The sequence below is a fragment of the Colobus angolensis genome, unplaced genomic scaffold (genome assembly GCF_000951035.1).
Source record: "Colobus angolensis palliatus isolate OR3802 unplaced genomic scaffold, Cang.pa_1.0 Scaffold210, whole genome shotgun sequence".
NCBI classification, from domain to species: Eukaryota; Metazoa; Chordata; class Mammalia; order Primates; family Cercopithecidae; genus Colobus; species Colobus angolensis.
Genome location: NW_012115267.1, coordinates 84,691 through 106,510, shown reverse-complemented (window position 1 = coordinate 106,510; position 21,820 = coordinate 84,691). Strand labels below are relative to the sequence as shown.

At 43.3% G+C, this 21,820-nt stretch overlaps 1 protein-coding gene across 2 annotated transcripts in view; it reads left to right on the top strand.

The window, feature by feature from the left end:
• Positions 1–2,297: 2,297 nt before the first annotated feature.
• LOC105512367 (uncharacterized protein KIAA1456 isoform-like) overlaps positions 2,298–21,820 on the top strand; it is a 39,895-nt gene continuing 20,372 nt past the window's right edge. The window contains exons 1-2 of one of the 2 annotated variants that reach the window (XM_011942800.1): positions 2,298–2,349; positions 3,028–3,323. In XM_011942800.1, coding sequence (XP_011798190.1) covers positions 3,070–3,323 — 254 coding nt within the window. In that variant the 5' untranslated portion in view covers positions 2,298–2,349; positions 3,028–3,069. Of the gene's footprint in view, positions 3,324–21,820 lie in introns of both variants that reach the window. The other variant, XM_011942799.1, reaches the window with a different exon arrangement.

Here is a 21,820-nt window from a genome sequence, read left to right as displayed (position 1 = left end):
CAGAAAACCACGTGTTCAGTGTTTCATAGTTGTCTAATTTATGTTGAGACTGTGGCCAACACACTTTATAATTCTTCCTCAGAGAAAACGTATTGTTTCTACAAAGACTCTACTTATTAATAACAATCTTATATGTGGCATCACTGGCCTATTTGTATTGTTTTCTTTTTCTTTTCTTTTTCTTTTTTTATATACAAAAATCTCCATTCTAAGAACCCAAGTTAGGAAATGCTATAGGATTGGGTATGACTACCAAGAGTAAAAATCCACTGAAATTTTTTTTAAATGAAAAATGTTAAACCTCACAAATAATGAGAGAATAATACAATAAAGCCCCACGTGTGCACCCAGCATCAGCAACTGTCAATATTTTGACAGTCATCTTTTTTATCTATTCCTTCCCCCTTTTTGCTGAGATATGAAAGGGAAATTCTCAGGTACAAAAAGAACATAAATGGTTTAAAAGTCTAGCTATGTTTCTCGAGTGTACAAATTTTCTTTACAGTACATTTTTCTTTCCATTTCCACAACCATTACCCAAATTGTACTGGTGGTCATTGAAATGCCTTTTATGATGGTCTCAACTAGAAAAATCTCTTTGTTTTTCTACCTGCCTCCAAATAAGAAAGACATTGGTAACTCATGTCATAGTTCACGAGTCTCCAGGGATTCTACACATCTGCTTCAGCCAGTCTGTGAACTTTCAGAAAACATATGCAAGTATTTCACATTTGTTTATTATATAAGGGGGTTTCAAAGCTTCTATCAACATTTTCATAGGGGCCTATTACCCACAAAAAGTTAAGAATCTCTGCCTCTATTACATCTTGAAAGCATATCAAATATGCTATCCCACTTCCACTCCCTAAGTGTATTTATTTATTTATTTATTTATTTTGAGATTGGGTCTCTGTCACCCAGGCTGAAATGCAGTGGTGCAAGCATAGCTCACTGCAACTTCAAATTTCTGGGCTCAAGCGATCCTCCTGCCTCAGCTTCCTGAATGGCTGCGATCGTGGGCATGCACTACCATGCCCAGTTAATGTTTTGTATTTCTTTCAGAAATGAAATTTCACTATGTTGCCCAGGCTGGTCTCAAACTCCTGGCCTCAAGCGATCCTCCCATCTCGGCCTCCCAAAGTGCTGGAATAACAGGCATGAACCACCTCACCTAGTCCTTAGCCATTTTTTTATATTTAAATCAGGTACCGGCCACCACTTCCAGGATGCCTTCCCTGACGATGTCACCTACAACTGATTTCTCTCATGGTTTCTTGCAAAAGTTAAGCTGGGTTACTTTCTTGTTTATCACAGTCGCTCAATCACTGGACAAGTATTTATCAGGTCGTACTATTTGCCAGGCACTATCGTATACTTTAGGTATACTTTGTTTCCTGATGCACTGTTAGAAGAGGACAAGGAACATCACAGTATCCAACACGTCTTCTGTGTCCAAGGACATATTGCAGTTGTAGCTCCAGGGAATGGAAGCAAAAGGATGAGCAGTTGCATTTCTGTTGCTGGCGTTCAGCTCAAGAATACCAGACTCGTGGTGATTTTTTTATTTTATTTTATTTTATTTATTTCTTTCTTTTTGAATGTGAGGCCTTTACAGAAAAAGAAAATGTCAATCTGATTATCTAGGGCATGACGATAAAGAGAAGCCCAAACAAATGTTCCCCCACTGCACCCCACGCCATATACTGTGGCACTAGAAACCCATTCCAGAATCAGAAACTATATGCTGATCTCCATCAACCCTCTTAGTCACACCTGAAATAGACCAGCGTCTATGTGAGACCTGTAGTTGGGTACCCATAAATAACCTGGACTGGAAAAAACAGCTCGACATGAACTCTGCCCCCTAGGCAGGGGATCAGGAGCACGAACCTCTATACCAAGGGCGGCAGAGCGGTTACTACTCGTTTTTCGTCCCTGGGAACGTCCATATTTAAAGTGCATAGGTCCCTGATGATAAGGGAGTTGTTTAATAATAGGCGGTTGGAGATATTATCACGTTAGGGACTTGGAAGAAAGTAATTAACGCTATTGTAACAGAAGCAATGGGGGGGAGGGAAGGTTTGTGTCCAGTTTTGGGCAAAAACTTACAAGTTCCACCCGCCTTTTGATGGATGCTTTTTTGATGGGGCTCGTTTTGCAAAACTCAACAGATAAGGCACGCTGTGTACTGGAATGATTTGGAGCGTCTAAGCCGTGGCACCCTACTTAATGCCCCATCTCCAGTTATCCCAATGGACCGACCCCAAGGGGGCATTTCCGCTGAAGTCCGGGGCTGTAAAAATTAAGTGAGAAGAGCCTCGCTAAAGTCACACGTCGCCGTCACCCCAGGTACTACGCTGATGCGCTTCGGGCCGACCAGGTGCGCCCGCCGGGGCGTCTTCTACGCAGGACGGGCCACGCCGAGAGACACCGGCAACAAGGGCAAGGCGGGAGGCCGGAAGGTCACCCCTGTCCCCGGCCGGGCGGGCGCGGCCCGGCCTCACTTCCCGGGCACGTTCGGGCGGGGCGATTGCAGGGAACGAGGCGGGGAGGCGACAGTCCCCGGCTCCGCCGCGCGCCAGCCCGCCTTCCCTGCCCGGAGGCGCCGCAGGCCTGGGTTCCCGGACAGCTGAGCCGGAGGAGCACCGCCTGCGGAAAGGTGAAGGCAGCCCGGGGAGGCGGGGACGGCGACGGGAGCAGGGGCCGCGGGCGGTCTCCCCGCGGCTGTCGCGGGGCCAGCCCAAAGCCCCCGATCCCCGGGAGCTGCGCTTCCCGCGCGGGGCGCCGGAGTAGGGCGGGCCAAGCTGGCCTGCGGCTGCGGCGGGAGGAGGGGCTCGCAAAGCACCTCCGAGCGGGCCCAGGTGCGGGAGGCCGGGGCTCGCTGCAACTTCTCTTTGGAAGCCCCTACACTAGCCCGGGCCCGCGCGCGCGCTCCCCCACGGCCACGCGCGCACCCTGCCGCCCGCTCCTCCGCGCGCCCTCCGTCTATTTTTTCCCTCTTCCTTTCATCCTCACACTGTAAAATAGGTCAAGGGGTGGAAGTTACACCTGGTGCAGCCCTCGGCTCTAATGCAAAAGCAGCTTTTGCCCCAGGCTGCGGGACAGCGCTGTGACTACTCGCATCGGGAGAGCTGCTGCCCGTCCCCACAGCGTGCAGAAAGCGCCGGCGACTCGGGCGCTGACAATGGTCTGCAGAGGGGAGCGGAGAGAAGCCTCTGTTCCGCCCTAGATCCGCCGCCTCGGCGCCCGCCCGCGGGGAGGAGGGGGCGCGACAAGTCATCTAGCGCGTGCTCCGGAGCCCGCGCCCGGGTCCGGCCGCCAGGGTGAGTTCCTGGTCGTCCCCTGCCTTTCGGTAGCCCAGGGTGGCCTGTTTACCTTGCAAACTTAGATACGATCAAAAGAGGCGAGACTGCCATGCCGTAAGGGATTGCGGGATGTGCTTTGGGTGTGAGATCAGATAAATCAGAATTCAGAGATAAAGAACATGTCTAGTGCCTTAAAGGTTAAAGTGGATTCGTATTTTTTCATGGAGTGCACGTGTATCTTTCCCTGGGGAACTGATTTTTAATTAGTAAGAGGCAAAGAACTAAGATAACTTGAAGCCAGAAAGTTTTCAAAACTCACGATGAAAATACAGTTTAAGAAGGAATGCCAAAATAGGAAGGTGAGGATTTGTATGATATACTTGCTATGTGTGGGGTTTTTTTGTTTGTTTGTTTGACGGAGTCTCTCTCTGTCACCCAGGCTGGAGTGCAATGGCACGATCTCGGCTCACTGCAATCTCCGCCCCCCGGGTTCAAGCAATTCCTCTGCCTCAGCCTCCTAAGTAGCTGGGATTACAGACACCTGCCACCATACCTGGCTAATTTTTGTATTTTTAATAGAGACGGGGTTTCAACATGTTGGTCAGGCTGGTCTCCAACTCCTTACCTCGTGGTCCGCCCACATCGGCATCCCAAAGTGCTGGGATGGGGCCCGGCTGGGTCTTTTTATATTACGTGGGTTCTTTGTGATAAATGATGTGAGCCCACAATGCTCTATGTAGAAAGAAGATAAGGCTGTAAACGTCTACTTGCAGAGCTTTGTGTTAGGTGGTAGGCATGAATTTAAATGTACATTGAAAATTTAGTGTGTAGAAAGAGCTAAAATATATCTACACTGTTTTAGGTTAAGATTTTGGTAATATTACAGCTAACCATTGGCATTTAACCCTGTTTCAGCAACTAAAAGTGCTATTATTCATGTGACATCAGCAAATGGACGCCTTTGTCTTTCTATTTTTTATTATTTATTTGTTTGTTTGTTTGTGTTTGAGATGGAGCCTCACTCTGTCGCCCAGGCTGGGGTGCAGTGGTGCCATCTTGGCTCACTACAACCTCCATCTCCTGAGTTCAAGCGATTCTCCTGCCTCAGCCTCCCCAGTAGCTGGGATTACAGGTGCAAACCACCATGCCCAGCTAATTTGTTTGTTTGTTTGTTTGTATTTTTAGCAGAGAGGGGGTTTCACCTTGTGAGCCAGGCTGGTCTCAAACTCCTGACCTCAAATGATCCACCCATCTCGGAAGCCTTTATTTTTTAGCTAATGAATGGTTAACTTGTTTGAAGTTTGGGGAAGGGAGAGTTGGAGCTTTCTCTGTCCTCGATGACTGGCTCAGAATACAGGATAAAGAACTGTCCAGTATTATGAGTGGTGCCTTAGAGTTGCTCATAGCAAGATCACTTAGGAGAATGGAAGTGGCTCTCAGATGGTCATTGGTTATCTATAACTTATTTGAAGGAGACCTTGAGAAGTTGGGACATATCTTGTCACTGAGGAAATTATGCCAAAGAACTGCTGCTTTATTAACGCATTTGGTCAGATTTGAAAAGGGAGCTCTGTATACATTCTTTTTCTAACTCCAAAGAAATTTTTTTTCTAGAAAGATTCAATTGCCGTAATGATGTCCTTTGGAAATGTGCCTTTTTGCGTGTATATCTTAATATGGATAAAGTTCCAAGGTAGTTCAAATGTTTTAATAAAATTTTACTTACCAGAGGGATATGAAATTGGGAATACCCTGGGTGGATAGTTAACTCTGCCTTAAATTGGAAGGTCAATGGGAGCAGGGATCTTCCCAGTAAATCTTAAATCTCTGTGTATGTGTATCTTTGACAGCCATATCTTACTGGAGATTGCAAGGGTTGTAAAGAAGAGACCAGACCTTTTAGTATTTCTGACAGGTGGATATGTAGATGCTTAAATGCATTTCACTTGTAAAGAATTTATATGCTCTTTTAGAGAACTAGTCTCCACAATTTGAAACAGATTTATGAAGAAGACTCTGTCATTGCTTTAAAGAAGACACAAGCAAGACATACTTGGCACTATACAGGCTCATAATGTTGAGAGCAAAATGCAATTAAATGCCTGTGTTTACTACATGTCAAAGTTCTCATTTGTATTTTTAAACAGGAATTGAGTGAAAGCCCTCACGCAATTAAGCCCCTGGTATAATGCATTATTGAAATTAGGCTGTCAGCACTTGTCTGTGCAATCTTATGTTTTTACTTGTAGATAAATTAGGAATTCTTCTGAAAAGAATGGCGTGAAAGCATTAAGATAACTGGAGAATTCATTTAAGGACAGACTGAAGAGGGATGCCAAATGGCCAGTTAAATGTCCTTCAGCTTTTGCGATTCACTTCTGTTGATGCCATAAAGAAAGTACATTGCATAGACATCCTAGCTGAGACATCTTCAAAAGGAGTTAACATCATTGACTTTGGATACTCACTTCTCATCCAGAGAAACTTCTAACCACTCAAAGAAAGCATTTTAAGAGTTTGAACTAGATCACCTGGATTGAAGCCCAGCTCCGAGCCATTTCCTTGTCTGTGAAATGGAGATAATGACACCTCCCCAGGTGGCTATGGAGCAAATGACTAGGTGTAAAATGCTGAGTACACAGTTGGCACATTGTGAGCAGTCATAAAGAGGGGTTTATTACAAGAAGTAGGAATATGTTGACTAAAGATCATCTCCTGGAGGCTGCAGAGAGGTTGCTGCCTAATTGACTCTAGAACTGAATATATGGGTCACTGGTTCAGTCCCCCATCTGGGTATACTGAGTATACTCCTAGTATACTCCTATAGCATAGAGTATAGAATATGTTGTACTCTTAGTAACCAGTGTCCTTTGGGAGCCAGAGGCTGTCACACTTGCATCTCCTCCACCCTAGACAGGCCTTTGACTCAGCTCGGTTAAAGAAGTAACCTGTGGTTGTTTTTAGAGATGATGATGAGGTGGTGAGGGGAGGAGGGCACTTGAGGGGTTTGGTGTATGGTCCTCTTCACACATATGCATGGTTTTCTTCTCTTTGCTTTTCCCTGTTCCCTTCTATCCTCCCTTCTTTTCTCTCTAGGGGTCCCGACGATTATTTCCCAGCCTTTGTTAATATGTCTCGGCATCAACCCTAGGCCCTAAAGGGTTGTTAGTCCGGATTTGGGTAGTCCTGGAAGGTGCAGCCTGTGAGCTTCTTGTTCTTAAAGGTGTAACTGCGAATGTCAAATAGGCACAACCTTTGCCACTTCCATGGTTCTTCTGGGGTGTCACGTCCCATCTTGCTGTATTGAATGTGCTCATTTCTACATTCTCTTTCTTCTCCGTCAGGTTGCAGATAACGGAAACTATCCTAACTATTTCAAGCAGGAAGGGGTTGAATATGAGAATTAGGTGCTCACAAGAAGGTTGGAATGAAGGTTGCAACTAAAAGTAGAGGAGGGGACCTGGCCTGAGCCTCATGTCTTGGCTCCTCATGTCTTGGCTCCCAGCAAGCTTGATTGGCCCCCAGGGTTGCTGCTGTCATTGCCACAGCCTGGGGGCTGGGAATCAGAACCACCACTAGAACTGCTTAACATCAAGGGTGCACCTCTCGGGCTATGTTCCATTGATCAGACAGGCTGCTGCAAAATGCCTCTCCACCCTAGGAAGCTAGTGACTGAACATTGCTACCAACAACAAAAACAAGGAAGGAAATGTTTTCCTTAGATGCTCTGCACCTTCCTTGTTACCCTGCTCATCTCCCTGGAAGAACACTGTGCCCAGAACCCTAGCTGCAAGGGACTCTGGAAAATGCAGCTTATAGCTTTCTAACCTCAAAGACAGAGGGATGCACACTTGAAGGAGATAGGAGTGACTGTTGTGTGACAATCCATCATGCCTAACACATATCTAAAATATATTTCATCCAGGATTTGGCTAGAATATGTATTTTTAAAGCTGGTAGAGATTGACTTTGGAAAGGTAAGAGGGTATGTTGTAAAAAATTTTTAAAGGAGCTAGTTGCTAACTAGTTACCTTTTCAAACAGATGGATGTTATCATTTTGCAGCTGAAATTGCTGGAAAAAGCATCAAGCAAATGAGTAACTAAAAATTACCAAGCGCCTGTCTCTCTGCATGTGGTACTAATTGAATGGAAATAATGTTCCTTAGGTTTGGTTTCATAATCAAGGTAAAATGTTAGGAAAATTATTTTTTAAAAATTATTTTTCCTTCTCAAAGCCACAGATAGTCTACTCATTTAATGAACAACAATACAAAGGAAGACAGTAATGTCCTAAGAGAGAAATAATAGCACCTGGCTTGCTGGTTCTTTCGTCAGATGAATTATCTGTGTTTTTCCTGAATCCTTCTCTCCCCTGTAACTTTCAGCATGCTCATTTTAAGGATTACAGAAATAGACATGACTTGTTTATTGGAGAATAACGTAAGAGTATGCTTGAGTTCACTTTAATTACTTATTTCATACCCTGGTACTTGTCAGATTCCTTTTTTTCCAAACTACTGAAGTAGATATGATTGGATCTCTTCTATTTTTAAGCAATAAATTACCAGTTCATTTGCACTCACAAATTACATTAGCACATCAAGGGATGGTCTTGATTATTGAACAAAATTGTGTTATATTTACCTCTGATATTTGGAGTTGGAAAATGAGAGAAGATGTTCATCCAGGGGGTGGATAACAATAAGGTTATGATAGTATGGTACTTTTATTATAAGTGCAGAACAGTAGGTTACTCGAAGAGAAAGTGGTGTGTTCTCTCATGATGAGGTAGAAGATGGAAATATTGAAACGTGAACATATTTCTGACTTCAAGGAATATTTGTTGATATTTTTAACAACAACAAAGAGGTAGCCAAGAGAAACAAGAAATAGCAACTGTCTGGGACCATGTCTTTCTCTTCTCTGTTCCCTTTAACACAGAGCTAGTGAAGTAGGAGAGCTTGAAAAATGTTAGAGGGTTTTAGTGTTTAGAGAAATAATGTGTCTATAAGAAATGAGGACTACTTTTGGTGCTCTAATCAGTGTTCAGAAAGTAGTCAGAAGCCTTTAAAATTTTATCAGAGCCTATAACATTCCATGGGACATCACATTTATGATTAGAGTAATCCAAGAAAATACAGGTACGTTCTGAATGTTAAGACATTTGCATTCAAAGATGGCAATTCAATGATTTATACAATTATGAAATAGATCTAGGGTGGCCAGATGACTTACTGTTCAAGCCAGGACACTTTTGAGAGTGAAGAGGGAATGATTAGTGATTACCCTGAATACAGAAGCATAAATGGAGACTGCCTCAGCAAACCTTGGGGTGACCAGGACTTAACGGTCACCCAAGATTAAGATGCTAGTATTATAGCTTGATTGCATTAACTGCAATACTGATTTTAAAAAATTGTAATAGAATATACACAGAACGAAATACACGATTTTAACTGTTTTTCGAGTGTACAGTTCAGTGACCTTTATTTTTACATTGTTGTGCAACCATCGCCACCATCCATCCCCAGAATGTTTTTATCTTCTCAAAGTGAAACTCCATACCCATTAAACCATAACTCCCCATCCCTCCTCCCCACAGTACCTGGAAATCACTCTGTCTATATGTGTTTGATTATTCTAGGAACCTATATGACATGGCTTGGCTGGGCACCCACCCTCATCTTGAATTGTAGCTCCCACAATTCTCAACATGTCATGGGAGGGTCCTGGAGGAAGGTAACTGAATCATGGAGGGGGGTGCTTTCCCCGCTGTTGTGATAGTAAGTCTCACGAGATCTGATGCTTTTATAAGGGGGAGTTTCCCTGCACCCGCTTGCAGCTCTCTTGCCTACCGCCAATGTAAGACATGACTTTTACTTTCCGCCATAATAGGGAGGCCTCCCCAGCCATGTGGAACCGTGAGTCCATTAAACCTCTTTTTCTTTATAAATCACCCAGTCTTGGGTATGTCTTTATCAGCAGCGTGAAAACAGACTAATATACTATATAAGTGGAATCATATAGTATTTGTCCTTTTGTGATTAATTTATTCCACGTAGTACCATATTTTCAAGGTTCATCCATGTTATAGTATATATCAGAATCTCCTTCCTTTGTAAGGCTGAATAAATATCCCATTGTCTGTTTATGCCATATTATGCTTATCCATTCAGCTGCAGTTCGGATTCATGGCTTGCTTCCACCTTTTGCCTATTGCACATAATGCTGCTGTGAACATGAGTGTACAGATATCTCCTAGAGTCCCTGCTTTCAGTTCTTTTAGGTGTATACCCAAGTATTGGTTTTTAAATGAAGAAATTAAAAATGGAAGGAAAAGAAAGCATTCTTTTCCTCTGTAAGATATTTCTGATTCTGTTCCTCCAGCATAGTACTGCATCACACTGGTGCCCAGCTATGCCTCTGTAGGATTCATCAGAAAAATCAGGTAATTCAAAGAAACTACCTGCTGAAAAAAGCACCCAAGATCTTAAATTTCATCTCCATACAAGAAAGGAAGCTAGTTTTTCTGTAACAACTACCATGATGCATTAACCACAGGGGTATGTCTCTAAATGAACAGGGCTGACATCTAGAATGTCAGAATCTGAACAAAGTGAATGATGGCCTTCAGTAGCACAAAGAACCAGCGTGAGATTGAACAAAAGAATTCTCCATGTTACCTATACACCATGGAATACTATGCAGCCATAAAAAGGATGAGTTCCTGTCCTTTGCAGGGACATGGATGAAGCTGGAAACCATCATTCTCAGCAAACTGTCACAAGGACAGAAAACCCAGCACCACATGTTCTCATAAGTGGGAATTGAACAATGAGAACACTTGGACACAGGGTGGGGAACATCACACACTGGGGCTTGTCAGGGGTGGGAAGCTGGGAGAGGGATAGCATTAGGAGAAATACCTAATGTAAATGACGAGTTGATGGGTGCAGCAAACCAACGTGGCACATGTATACCTGTGTAACAAACCTGCACGTTGGGCACATGTACCCTAGAACTTAAAGTATAATAATAATAATAAGAAGAAGAATTCTCCATGTGACCAAGACCCATCTTTGTAACACAGGGGACCATGAACTTCCTGGGTGAGAGGGTACAGACTAACAACTGCAGGTTGAGCATCCCTAACCTGAAAATCCAAAATCTGAAATGCTCCAATATCCAAAAATGTTTGAGCACTCACATGATATGCCACAAGTGGAAAAATCCCACACCTGACTTTACTTGACAGATTGCTGTCAAAACACAGTCCAAACTTTGTTTCATGCATATAATTATTTTAAAACATTATATAAAATTACCTTCAGCTATGTGTATATAAATCACAAATGAATTTTGCTGGTTTATGTCTATGCAAATATGCCACAATTGGAAACATTTTTGGTCCCAAGGATTTTGTCGTCTCCTTTCCTCTCCTGCCCCTTTTTCTCTTTTCCTTCGTTTTTGTTGTTGTCTGTTTGACAGAGTCTTGCTCTGTAGCCCAGGCTGGAGTGCAGTGGCATCATCGTGGCTCACTGGAACTCAACCTCCTGGGCTCAAATGATCCTCCTGCCTCAGCCTCCCAAGTAGCCGGGACCACAGGTTCATGCCACTGCACCTAGCTAATTTTGTTTACTTTTTGTATACACTAGGTCTCACAAAAAGCCTACTTTACCCAGGCTGGTCTTTAACTCCTAGGCTCAAGTGATCCTCCCACCTCAGCTTCCCCAAGTGCTGGGATTACAAATGTGAGCCACCATGCCTGGCCTGGTCCCAAAGATTTCAGAAAAGGGATACTTAATCTGTATCTGTTGACTTGGAAGCTGAGATGAAAGGAGACAGACTACAGCAGAATAGGGAGCTTCCAGGTACAGAGAAAAGTATTCCTCCTTTGGCTGTGGAACTAGATACCTGAATGCCAGTGTCAAGAACATTAGTGCAGCTGATCTCAATTTAGACAATCCCTTTATGGAAGTGAAGACATCAAAATCTAACCCTGCATTGGAAGTTTTAAGTAACACAATTTCCACTGGAGCTTTATAGTGCTGGAAAGTAATGTCCATGTGTCTGGGACAAATAAGGAGTTGCTGCATTTACTATATGGGAATTGCTCCCCCTGTTTAATTCTCTGAGCCAGTTTTGACGCTCTGAGGAGTCAACAGAGGAAATCTGCTCATTTAAAATGGCAGCCTTGAGGAAAACAGATACATTTCAGTCATTAGTAGTAACCAAGCTTAAGAAAATACATCTGCAGAAGTTACCTGACAATCAGAAATGGTAGCTGAGAGCCAAACAGGTATTAAGGAGCTTTCAGAAAAATGGAGCCCACGGAGTATCTTACGGCAGCCCAGAATGGACAGTGTTCCCAGGCCTGCTCTCCTTGGACAGTACCTGTATCGGTGAAGACTGAAAAATGAACAGGCAAGTCCATACAGAAACCTGCACACAAAGGTCTGTAAAGACTGTGTTCCTAATTGCCAAAAACTGGAAGCAACCAAGATGTCCTTCAATAGGTGAATGGATAAACAAATTATGGTATATCCTTACAATGGAATATTATTTAGTGATTAAAAAGTAATGATTTTTCAAGCCACAAAAAGACATGGTGGAACCCTAAATACATATTACTAAGTAAAAGAAGCCAGTCTGAACAAGGCTAAATGCTGTGTGATTCCAGCTAATTGACATATGGAAAGGCAAAACTCTAGAGACTGTAAAAAGATCAGTGGTTGCCCTGGGTCGAGTGGGAGGGGAAGAGGAGAATAGGTTAAACACAAGGGATTTGTAGGGCAGTAACACTAGGCCAGGCGCAGTGGCTCACGCCTGTAATCCTAGTACTCTGGGAGGCTGAGGCGGGTGGATCATGAGGTCAAGAGATCGAGACCATCCTGGCCAACATATTGAAACCATGTCTCTACTAAAAATACAAACATTAGCTGGGCGTGGTAGTGTGTGCCTGTAATCCCAGCTACTCGGGAGGCTGAGGGAGGAGAATCGCTTGAACCCAGGAAGCAGAGGTTGCAGTGAGCCGAGATTGCGCCACTGCACTCCAGCCTGGTGAAAGAGTGAGACTCTGTCTCAAAACAAACAAACAAACAAAAAACTACTCTGTGTGATACGGTAATGGTGGATATGTGACGTTATGCATTTGGCAAAACCCAAAGAACTGTCTAATAGAGTGAATCCTAATATAGCCTATGAATATTAGTTAATAATAAATATCAATAGTGGTTCATCGGTTGTAACCCAAGTACCCACACCAATGCAAGATTTTATTGTAAAAAAATTCATAATTTTTTTTTTTAAGTTAACAAATACATCACTTGATGCTAGCATAGGAGTTGTAGAAAACGGTAACTTCAGGGCTCCAAGTGATGGCAGGTCAAATAGTAGGCTACATAGCTCCAAGTCAAGAGAATTAACAAAACAGCAGCTCTGTTGCCCTAATCCCAGAGGAAACATCTAATCAGCTACACTGCACCTTCAGTGCAGACATTTCACCCCAGCTTTCAACAGGCGAGGAGAATATATTCAATCAGACTTCTCAGCAGACCACTTCCTTGCCTTCCAGTTTCATATTAGTTAAAGACTTGGGTCAGATACTGCAGAATCCATTAACAGACACACCTGAAACCAGAGAGAATGCCAGCCCTGAAGCTGCAATGCCAACCATCCACAAGTTTCTCCAACCTTCTACCATGAATGTTTCGTCCTACAGACATGGACTGGATTCTCCATGCTAGCTTTCCTCTGCAAGTAGCTCTTGGGGCTATGCATTGAGTTGGCAGAAATGCAGACCTTGATATTCTTGCTTTGCTAGCAAACCATCATAACTATGGAAAAATGGGCTTGATCATATGTCATTCCCTTCAAAAAGCTATGTAGACACACCCATACATATACATTATGTGTAGAAACCTACATGTAGAATGTTGAGTTAGATAATTTTAATGATTTTTTTCAGCCAAAATAGTTTATGATTTCTTGTCTGATAGTTTGTCTATTCTACTTGTTAAAATGTGGGCCTTTTAAAATGTGTTGGTACTATGTGCATACAGAAGATTTTTGTTCTTAAGATGATGTGTTCTGGCGTAAAATTAATAGCTTTTTTTCTTTCTTTTTTTTTTTTTTTTTAGTCGAGTCCCCCTCTATTACCCAGACTGGAGTGCAGTGGTATGATCTTGGCTCACTGCAACCTCTGCCTCCTGGGTTCAAGCGATCCTCCTACCTCAGCCCCCTAAGTATCTAGGACCACAGGTGTGTGCCACTGCACCCAGCTAATTGTTATACTTTTTGTAGAGACGAGGCTTGCTGTGTTGTCCAGGCTGCTCTGGAACTCCTGAGCTCAAGGGATCTGCCCACCTTGGCCTCCCAAAGACTGGGATTATAGGCATGAGCCACTGCACCTGGCCAAATGGATGGTTTTGTGTGTAGCATACCACTGTAGAATGAGAGTGGATCTTTGGAAGGCAGAACCTACCATAAATCCTACCACTTGTGCGGCTAACAGCTGACTGACTTCATGCTGTGGCTGTGAGTTTCTGCTGTAGACGAGGTAGGCCTTGTCAACTCAATTGTCAAATTAAAAACTTGTAGCCACATAGTTTGGGGGTTTGGATTCTTCCCAGTCTGCTGAATATTATGATTTATCCATTAAAGCAGGAAGTTCAAGAATAATTGAATAACTAAAAAATGGAGGAAAAATTATATTATATTTTTACATGGAACTTTTTATTACAAGTAAATAGTAATCACTAAACCATGTATACTGGCGGCCGGGCGCAGTGGCTCATGCCTGTAATCCTAGCACTTTGGGAGGCCGAGGTGGGCAGATCATGAGGTCAAGAGTTTGAGATCAGCCGGCCAATATAGTGAAACACCGTCTCTACTTTAAAAATTCAAAAATTAGCCTGGTGTGGTGGCATGTGTCTGTAGTCCCAGCTACTTGGGAGGCTGAGGCAAGAGAATCGCTTGAACCTGGGAAATGGAGGTTGCAGTGAGCCGAGATTGTGCCAGTGCACTCCAGCCTGGGTGACAGAGTGAGACTTTGTCACAAAAGCAAAACAAAACAAAACAAACAAAGCACATGTATACTGGCAGGACACAGTGGCTCATGCATGTAATCCTAGCGTTTTGTGAGACAGAGCCAGGCAGATCTTTTGAGTCCAGGAATTCAAGACCAGCTTGGGCAACATGGCAAAACCCCATCTCTACAAAAACAAAAATTAACCTGGGGGTGGTGGAGTATGCCTGTAGGTCTAGCTACTCGGGAGGCTGAGCAGGGAAGATTGCTTGAGCCTGGGAGGTCAAGGCTGCAGTGAGTCATGATCGCACCACTGCACTCCAGCCTGGGCAACAGAAGAAGACTCTGTCTCAAACAAACAAAAATGTATATAAGTTTTTTAAAACCTTGTGCAATGGCTACCTTCATTAAAGCTGTACCTGAGTAGCTCCTGTTTTCTGTTTATTTAAACTAGACTGCAGCGTGTCATGATAGATCTGTAGACATGTGGATTCAGCCCATGTGGATTCTAGTCCTTGCTCCTCCAGAAACCAATACTATTGTTTCCATACTGATTGATTCCCAGATACTTATAAATGACACCAATCGCATCAGCTTTCGTTTTGTAATCCATTCACCTGTTTTTGACTCTGGTCTTCTTGTACATGAACTATGTAACGTCTCATTTTCTAACAATTTAGGATGCCCTAAAACAGAGATTTGATGATCAAGGTAGAATATTGGCTTTTCTAAGGAAACTCGAAGAGACTCATGTCATTATTGTGATATTATTTTTGTTATTTTAAAGCTATTTTTCAAAAATATCATATTCCATCTTTTTGAAAAACATTACATTTCAACATCATTGACATGGGGTACATCTTACAGTTGATGACACATCCTCATCTTTCTTGGCAATAAGTAAAGCAGTTGTGCATTTTACAAAATAGGTGGCCTCCTAGCTTCTGTGAAATGTTTTATAGCCATTTACCAGAATATTTCCATCCTGCCCCAGGAACTTCAGGTCAAATGCTTTGTCTTATTTATTTTGTAATTTTAAATTTTGAGCCAGAGTTCTGTATTCCTGTTTAATTTGTTTTTTTATTTTTAAGGTAGTTTATGATAGAACTCCTTGAGGTTAAAAAATAGTGTTTGTAGTTTTTAACTCTAAATAATAGACTGTGGTTTTTTGTTTGTTTTTGCTTATTTGTTTGTTTGTTTGTTTTTGAGACGGGGTCTCTGCCACTCAGGCTGGAGTGCAGTGGCACAATCACAGCTCGTTGTAACCTCAAACTCCTGGGCTCAAGCGATCTTCCTTCCTTATCCTCCTGAGTAACTGGGAGTATAAGCATGCACCACACGAGGCTAATGTTTTTGGTTTTTTTTTTTTGCTTTTTTCTTATTTTTTGTAAAGATGGGGTCTCACTATGATGCCTAGGCTTGTCTCAAACTCCTGGTCTCAAATGACCCTCACATCTTGGCCTCCCAAAGTGCTGGGATTACAGGTGTGAGCCATGTGCTTGGTTCAGAGATAAGACTGTTTTCTTATACACAGGCTTATCTCTGGAAAAACAAACACAGTCATAAAATGGAATATGAAAACCGAAAAAATCAAACTTTCCAAAACAGTCTGGTTTATTCTGGTCACAGACTTAGTAACTCCTCCCACTAGGAGAAGTACAATTTGCTGCCACAGGAAAGCTTAAAATGTCAAACACATTCTTATGAAATACAGTGCAAGCTGCCTGCAAATGAGGCCATTCTTTCAACTGGCGTTATTTCCTACTTCAGTGCAGTTTTCATAATTGTGGCACTTACCCAGAACCAAGAGCCTCTCTGTGTGTGATGTAAGCATTCAAACCATATGGCTGCATTGGTTTTTGTAGATACTAAGCAGATGTGGACTCGGAGACTCTGGAGGGAACTACAGAAGCCGAGCTATTGAGGAGCTCAGTTTGAAAGAAACAGAGCTAGCACCACCGTGAACACAGAGCATAGAGATGGCGGCAGGGAGCTCTGACTGAAAAGCCGAAGGCTGGCAATCAGAAGGCCACTACCCAAGGGCTTAGCAGGAAGACACGGTGTGGCCAGCTTTCCCCAGCATCCAGATCCTTGTCTGGAACCAAGGTGGCCTGTGAGCTGTCAGTACAGGATGTCACCAAACTCGTTTATCCGAAGCTCACCCCTCTGATGACCTGGAAGTCTTTTTCTTCATATTTTTGATAGGATCCCAAAAGGCTTAGTTGTCTGATTTTTTTTTTTTTTTAAGCCCAAGATATACTACAAGCAGGAAATTAGAAAGTAGAGGAGCTTATGGAGACAGGCACAATGAGAGTGAGAAATGACAGCCGACCGCAAGATGGGGCAGGCTGGGGCATGGCGACTCACGCCTGTAATCCCAGGATGTTGGGAGACTGAGGCAGGCGGATGGCTTGAGCTCAAGAGTTCAAGACCAGCCTGGGCAACATGACAAAACTCCATCTCTACTAAAAATACAAAAATCAGCCGGGTATGGTGGAGAGCACCTGTAGTCCCAGCTACTCGGGAGTCTGAGGCAGGAGAACCGCTTGAACCCAGGAGGCAGAAGCTGTAGTGAGCCAAGGTAGTGCCACTGTACCCCAGCCTGGGTGACAGAGCAAGACTTTGTCTCAAAAAAGAAAAAGAAGAAAAAAAAGAAGAAGAAAAAAAACTCCACGACTAGGCATGTGATGCATACCTATAATCCCAGCCCTTTGGGAGACCAAGGCAGAAGGATCGCTTGAGCCCAGGAGTTCAAGACCAGTCTGGGCAACATAGTAAGACCCTCCATCTCTACAAAAAGTAAAAAAAAAAGTAGCCTGGCATGGTGGCCCATTCCTGTGGTCCCAGCTATTCAGGAGGTTGAGGTAAGAGGTTCACCAGAGCCCAGGAACAGGAGGCTGCAGTGGGCTATGATTGTGCTACTGCACTCCAGCCTGGGTGACAGAGTGAGACCCTGTCTCTGTGCTCAGGGTGGGGGCGGGGGGAAGAAACACTCCAAACAAATACAGCCATGTGCCATTTAGTGTGGATGCAGACACTTTGTGAACTCTGGAAAGCATTGCTACTATATAATACTTTGTCATCTTTATTGATAACCCTTATGTTATCAATAAAGATGTGTTATTTACAAGCTAGACATTGCTGTTCTGTAATACTTTGTTGTAATTAGCTCATATGTTACCAATAAAAAATGTGTTATTTATAGACTATTGAGATAGACATAAAAGCATGTGTTGGAAAGATTTCCATGATAATACAGCTATTTCTATTGTCAAGCCATGTGGCCCAGCATTTATTTAAATTGGTCTAAAGTTTTAGTTCAGTGTCCATTTATTTAGCCTGGGACTTATTTGATTAATACAGGAGATGGCATGCATGAATACCGTCCAAAGTATAAGAGTAAGAACTAGATGCTGCGGGAACTCTCAGAGACCCCTCATTTCTAACGCATAGGGTTAGGGGAACCATCCTGTTCGAGATGGGGCCTGGGCCTCATAGGGTTTGTTGAGGAGCTGGGTACAGTAGGGAGGTCTGCAGGCCTGGTTTTCCTAGAGGAGCAAAAAAATAGACTTTACCACATTCTTACTACCTTGCTTTCCTTTTACAGTGTTCCTTTCCATGTTTACATTATGAGATTATAATCCAACAGCATTTCAGGGCTAGGTAGTAAGTACTCTAGTACCCACCTTCCTTACAGACACCAACGGTGAATACTCCCAAGGTGTGGGAAGGATAGGCCATGACATTCTAGGTACTTTTTAACAGTACACAAAATTCGAATTGAGAAGCAGAAATGTTTTACAAGTTTTACGTCCAAGCAAGACGTATCTCTAGGATCCCGGGTAAGTCATCTCCTGAATTTGTTCTCTTCCTGAAATGATCATCCGAAGATACGCACAATGTGCAGAGATCTTTGATCGGTTAAGTTAAATGCCAGTGGTGAAAGTCATCAGAGGTTTCAGGAACAAATGTGTTTCATAGGACTGGACAGTGGCACAGCTGAGACTTGACCTCAGGACTGTACGTCTAGAAAAATCCTTTTCTGAACTACTACTCCGCCCCATAGCTCCCCTGCAAAGACTGAGCCTCATCAGACCATAACAAAATGGCAGCAATGATGACAAGGATGATTTGTTTACCCCGGAGATTTTTCTTGGGTTGAAGTTGACATTAAAAAGGATGACATTCCCCAGTTAACATTTGACCAACTCAGACCCTCTTCATTTAGATTGTTTTTTGCTTTTCCCCACCAATGAACTAATAATTAAATGCATCCTTTCTAATTAAAGCAGCTCCTTAACAATGGCACAGCCTCCTGAGTTTTCAACTTTTCTTTTTAAGTGAGTAGCCACTTTCGTAGTAGAATTACAATTACCACTTAGAATGTCAGAAGAGTATTAAGTACATCTTTATGCATAGAGTGATGGTCAGCATGAAAGTGGTCAGCAGGACAAAACTTAACAAGTGGATTTTGAAGCGTTATTATGAGTTTAATTTTCCCATGTCATTGGACAGGCTGAAGGTCCTTATTATACAGCTGCTAAAAAAGACAACATTCTTCTAATTTATTTACTTACTTACTTTTTGAGACACAGTCTTGCTCTGTTGCCCGAACTGGAGTGCAGTGGCACGATCTTGGCTCACTGCAACCTCCTCCTACTGGGCTCAAACAATCCTCTCACCTCAGCCTCCTGAGCAGCTGGGACTACAGGCACACATCACCACACCCAGCCAATTCTTGCATTTTTAGTAGAGATGGGATTTCACCATGTTGCCCAGGCTGGTCTCAAACTCCTGGGCTCAAGCAATCCACCCCTCGATCTCCCTAAGTGCTGGGATTACAGACATGAGCCACCACCTGGCCAAAAGTGCTATTTTAAATGAAATATTGTTCAAGTCACAGAAAACATACATCCCAAGAGACTATAAAGTTCTACAGGAGTATGTGACTTTCCGGGCATGTGACCTGTGTGATGGGGATGAGGGCAAGAAGAGTGAGGAAGTGGGCCGATCTTCCTCGTTTTTGTCTCTTTAATTTTAGAAAACCTCAGGCTTGCTGTTTGGTGAGAATTGCTACAAAAGGAGACTTTTCCTTTCATAAACAGACATTATCCAGTGACAGACATTTTAGCAATTTCTGGTATATTTGTTGTAAATAGCTAAATAGTTTTAAATAAATTACCAAAATCCCTTAATGCTTTCTAACTGGAGGTCTGCATTTTAATGGAATGCAATCAGGTTAATTGGAATCTTAAGACAGTGACATTTGGAGGCATGAGCTGTGAGCCGATGGCCACGTGGACTCCAGGTTCAGCTACCCACTCTGGGAGGAATCAGTCCTCAGTGTGGGAGGGGGCAGCCTGAGCAGCTGGCAGCCCAGAAGACCCCTCCCTGAGTCGCAAGAGTGCACCCTTACCTCTCGCGGGAGGTGTGGTCCTGTTTGACAAGGTCAGTTACTAGAAGAGGTGAAGTATGGTGGGTAGAGAGCCATGTTGTTCATTATCTACACAGGCCTGGCCTGACTCACCCCATGGATAAGCAACACAGTTGCAGGCCTTCAGCAGTGGTCACATAAGGCTGCTCTTACGTATTTATATAAAACCAAAAAGTGGGCTGGGTGCAGTGGCTCACACTTGTAATCCCAGCACTTTAGGAGGCCAAGGTGGGTGGATCATCTGAGGTCAGGAGTTCGAGGCTAGTCTGATCAACATGGTGAAACCCCATCACTACTAATAATACAAAATATTGTCCCGGTGTGGTAGCATGCACCTGTAATTCTGGCTACTTGGGAGGCTGAGGCAGGAGAATCACTTGGAAGGTGGAGGTTGCAGTGAGCTGAGATTGTGCCACTGCACTCCAGCCTAGGCAAGAGAGAGAGTGAAATTGTGTCTTAAAAAAACAAAACAAACCAAAACAAAAAGCAACAACAAAAAGAACTGAAAGGCCCGCCCTCTCTTGATTACACAGGTTTCCATCCATCCTAGGCTCTGGGACAGTGCTAGCTACCTTTGGGCTCACAGAGGCCTGTAAATCTACCTTCCTATGTTTTTGTGTTGTTTATATATAAATACATATGCACACATACCCAGTCATTCCTTTCCATCCAACGGGGATTGGTTCCAGGGCCCACCCCACCCCTACACCCCTGTACTAAAATTCATGGATGCTCAACTCTGAGATATAAAAGGGCATAGTATTTGCATGTAACCTGTGTACATTCTCCCATTATTTTAAATCATCTCTAGATTACTTGCAATAACCTAATACAATTTAAGTGCTAAGTAGTTGTAATAATGTATCATTTATTTGTATTATTTTTTATTTTTCCTAATATTTTTTCTTTTTTAAAAATTCTCTTCTTATTATTTCTTGTTTCTTTTTCTAGAGGCTGAGTCTCGCTCTATACCCCAGGCTGGAGTGTGGAGTGTACTGGCACAACCATGGCTTACTGCAGCCTCGAGCGCCTGGCCTCCAGGAGTCCTCCCACCTAAGCCTGCCAAGTAGCTAGGGCTACAGGCCTATACCACCACACCCAGCTAATGTTTTAATTTTCCTTTTTTTTTTTGTAGAGACATGGTCTTGCTATGGCCCAGGCTGGTCTCAAACTCCTGACCTCAAGCCATCCTCCCACCTCAGCTTCCCAAAATGCTGGAATTACAGGCATGATTCTGATTTTAACTGTTTTTGATACACAGTTGATCAAATTGGCCCACGTGGAACTCAGATACAGAGGGCCAACCATGCCTAATGAGGCAGAACTATTGCGGATCCTTGGTGACCTCACTGTTGCTGAATAACCCTTCCCTGTAGCCCTCTGCTGGTGATTTAACTCCAGTTCCACTTGGTTTTCTTCCAGGTATGTGCAAACTATTTTACTTCTGTGAACAAAAATATATGAAACAAAACAAAACAAATTGACTTCGTTAGCTTGTAGACATCTGTTATTATTAAACAGGCCAGTGTCTTCCTTCACTGTCCTTGAACTTTTGGTCCTATTTTTTATGTAAACCTATTTCTTCTCATTTATTCACTCTTATTTCCAAAGTAGTATTTGCCCAACTTTTAGGCTGTCATGTATTCAATATTCTCCATCCCAACCTAACAGTGAAGAGAGCACATTATGGCAGGTGCCTTCCTCTTCTGATTGCTCCCTGATTCCAGTCCACTTTCATGGCTTGGTGCAGGGTTTCTTGCTAAACATGGACTCTGTTGCTCAGATCTAGAGCAGACACCTTCTGGGCGGTCCTGCAGATTTACATCCATGAAAGAGATGAGCCGGCTGTGCTGACCTTTTTTGAGACTTGCAGTGTATTCGAATGTGTGAGGTGGTTAATGCTGCTGTCAATATTAATACTATTCCATGTATTAAAAATGGTCTTAAAAATATCCAGGCCGGGCGCGGTGGCTCAAGCCTGTAATCCCAGCACTTTGGGAGGCCGAGGTGGGCGGATCACGAGGTCAGGAGATCGAGACCATCCTGGCTAACAC